General features: G+C 57.4%; 1 protein-coding gene across 1 annotated transcript in view; it reads right to left on the bottom strand.

Moving 5' to 3' along the window:
- The window catches only part of Kcnk3 (potassium channel, two pore domain subfamily K, member 3), a gene marked incomplete at its 5' end in the record, with an annotated part of 33,675 nt that extends 30,330 nt beyond the window's left edge, over nucleotides 1-3,345 (bottom strand). The window contains 1 exon segment of the mRNA XM_005400437.2: nucleotides 3,068-3,345. Within this exon segment, the coding sequence (XP_005400494.2) occupies nucleotides 3,068-3,345 (278 nt within the window).

Below are 3,345 nucleotides of genomic sequence, written 5' to 3'. Positions count from 1 at the left end.
AAAAAAAAAAAAAAAAAAAAAATCTGAAAAAGAGATATTCTGAACAAGTGGAAGGGTTGGGGGCTTGGGAGTCAGATTTTGCTACTCTGCTCCCTTTGTGTGACTCTCACCGCCCTCTGGCGCCTTATCTGTGAGAGGAGGTGGTACCAGCTGATCCCCAGGCCCCTTCCTGCTCTGACAGCCCCTGGCTATGAATAGACCCGGCTGGGGCCTGGAGGAGTTTGATGACTCAACAGCTAGGGAGGGCAAGGTTTCCCAAGGAAAGAGTTTCCATTCGTGTTTGGTGAACTTGAGGGGACAGTGAAGGAAGGGTTTCCTGGCTGGGAGGCTAGGCATGTGGGAGCGGGAGGAATCCATGCAGCCAGTGGAGACTGTGACTAACCAGGTGAATGACTAAGTCTGACCCTGCCAACCTTCCACCAATCAGCTACCCGAGAGTGCCCTGCAAGCTGGCATCACTAAGCAAGTCAAGGCTCTGCCAGGCCCGGCTGGGTCTGGGCTTCACAGCATATGGAGGCAAAGAAGCAGCCAAGAGACCAGCAGGGAAAGAGCACTGGGCTTGGAGTCAGAAGACCCAGCTTCCCGCTTTGACTCCACTGCTCACCAGCTGGGTGCTCTGGGAGGGGTCTCTTCTCCCTCAACCCCTCCCCATCTGTACAACGGAGCTAGCAGTCCCTGCCCTGGCAACTTGAAAGCTGTGAAGGCTGAGAATCAACCACAAGGTGAAAGCACTGTGATCCTTAACGTACCAAATGAACAGGAGGTTCTTTCACTATTCCATCCCAGCGGACTCCCCATGAGAGGTTCCGAGGAGAGACAGGCCTGCTGACCCTCGATTCTAGGTCAGGATCAGTCTAATACATGCCCCTTCCAGCCGTCTCAGCACTTCCCAGGTAGGGGTTTCTTAGATCAGGGCCCTGTGGCTGGCCTCTAGCTGGGTGGCACAGCCAGAGTAGAAGGTGAGAAAAAGTCAGGGATGGTTGGGTGGGGCAGAGACTGGGAAGAGCCAGTCTGAGGATCCCAGAACCTAGGTGGTGGTCTGAGATTGTCCTTCTTGCCCAGCAGTGTATAAAGAGTCGCCAGATCCCTGCTCTGCGTCTAGCTTGAGCTTTTAGCATCTCACTAGGCCAGGACACAAGCACTTTAGGAAACAACAGCAGGGGTGGAGAGGAGGGCAATGCTTTTTCATTTCTGCACACCTTAAACCCATCAATAGCATTCTCTGAGTGCTCACAGCTGCTGGGTACCACGCTGGCACTGGGAGCTCAGTAACAGGACCTACAGGACTCTGCGCTCATGGAGATTAATTATAATGTGGCTAAAGAAACAAAACACATTCCCTAACATGTACATAACATTCAAAGGAGCCTGCAATGGTCACCCAGGTGTTGACAGTAAATCCTGCAGAGATCCAGAGCAGTGGCCCAGGAGACTTCGAGGAGGAGGTGGGATCTGAGCTGGACCTAGAGGGTTAGTATGGACAAATAAACAGAAGACTGAGAAAAAGGTGTGTCAGACACACACATTGAAGGTGTTCTCAGGGGACAGTTGGGCTGCAGTAGAGAGGGATTGTGCATGTAAGGTCTAAGGATGCTTTCTGATTCTCCAGATAGCTGACCACCACTTGAGACCAGGCAGGTGGGAGTAGGGTGTTCTGGAGAGGGGAAGGACCCCGGAGCAGAGCCAGTCTGGCTCCTTTCGGGCTCCTCTTTGGGCAAGCTTTGGGACTCCAGGGAAGCAGAGCCTCAGAACACAGTTCTGCAGCAGATAGATCGCGTCCAGTTCTGCCTTTTACCCCCTTGACTCCTGTCAACTCCCAGGAAAACACTGCCATTTTGTCATGAGCTAAGCCAAATGGCAATGAACCCTTGGGAGCCCAGCCAAGGCAAGGAGGGTCAGAGAGAGAAGAAGGGGCGGGGAAGAGGAGGAAACAGCTCCTGGAGGCATCCCAATGGGCTTTGGGGGAAGGTGGGTTTCCAATCTCAGAATCTGAGCACGTCAGGGCTGAGAAGAGCCTTTGAGATCATTTTGGCCAACTTCTTGTCTGGACATGAGCTTGAGATTCAGGCAGGGGAAGGGACTTGCCCAAGGTCATACAGGGGGTGGTGGGTGGAGCTAGGTTGGAATTACAGGGTCTCTGGAGTGGGCAAAGCGTTTAATCTCCTGGACACTTGAGTAGCACCCTCAAGGGCAGGGCTAGAGATCCGTTTCCTGGGCATCCATCTGTGTGCTCTGCTCTGTGTGTGTCCTGTGTGTGCCTGTGTGTACCTGAGTGCCCATTCCTGTGCCGTCACAGGATCTGGGTGTGTGTGTGGCTTCCCACACCATGACCTGTCCTGGCTTGGAAAGGAGAGCTGGAGCCGTTCTTGTGAGGTGACTGTGTTGCTGGGACAGTGGAGAGGCTGACAGGGCTTTATCTGGCTTTCAGCACCAGCTCTGCCGCCCTAAGAAAATCACAGGCTCTGGCTGGTGGTACCTAAACTCCCGGAGCTAGACACACACAGACACACACTCTCTCTCTTTCTCTCTCTCTCTCTCTCTCACACACACACATACACACACTCCCTCCCAGGCAGCGCTCACAGCCGCAGTTACAGGGTGTTTCAGGCATCCAGATTGGCCTAGAGTGCCACGGAGTAACAGCGGCATCTCTGCCTGCTGGAGCCCAGCAGGTGTAGACCCCGGTGCGGAAGCCCAAGCGCAGGGCCGGGAGGAGTCGCGCCCTCCCGCCGCTCCTACCCCGCTCCCCGCTCCAGGGCCTAGCCCGGCCACACCCCTCCTCCTCCAACCTCCACCGGCCGTTCCTGACCCTCTCGCACACTTCGAGTCCCCTGGGGTCCTCGCGCACCCTGGTAGGGCCAAGTTAGGGCTGGCCCGGCTGGAGATTGAGGTCTGGAGCTCGCAGTCGACGCCTCCCCCGAGTCCCGTGCCCGCAGAGCAGACCCGCCGGGCTGGACTCGGGCTGCCGGGGGCGCGGGGCTCGGCGCCCAGCCCCTCTCCGCTGAGGACCCCGACCGCAGCCCGCTCCTACTGCCCGGCCCCCGCCCCCCGCGCGGCTAGTAGTTACCGATGGTGGTGATGACGGTGATGGCGAAGTAGAAGGAGCCGGCGAAGCGCCACTGCACGCCGGCCTTGTGCGGCTTGAGGCGCAGCACGACGCGCTCGAGCTCCTCGTAGCCGCCCTGGCTGAGGTTGTAGCGCGCCCGCAGCTCCTGCTGCCGCAGCTCCAGCCGCTGCCGCTCCAGCATCTCTGGCTCCGACTCCAGCGCGTCGAAGACCGCGGCGCCCACCAGCAGGTAGGTGAAGGTGCACACGATGAGCGCCAACGTGCGCACATTCTGCCGC

The sequence above is a fragment of the Chinchilla lanigera genome, unplaced genomic scaffold (genome assembly GCF_000276665.1).
Source record: "Chinchilla lanigera isolate Chin_1 unplaced genomic scaffold, ChiLan1.0 scaffold00068, whole genome shotgun sequence".
Lineage (NCBI taxonomy): Eukaryota > Metazoa > Chordata > Mammalia > Rodentia > Chinchillidae > Chinchilla > Chinchilla lanigera.
The sequence above is the reverse complement of the archived record's forward strand: the minus strand, read 5'-3'. Positions and strand labels throughout refer to the sequence as shown.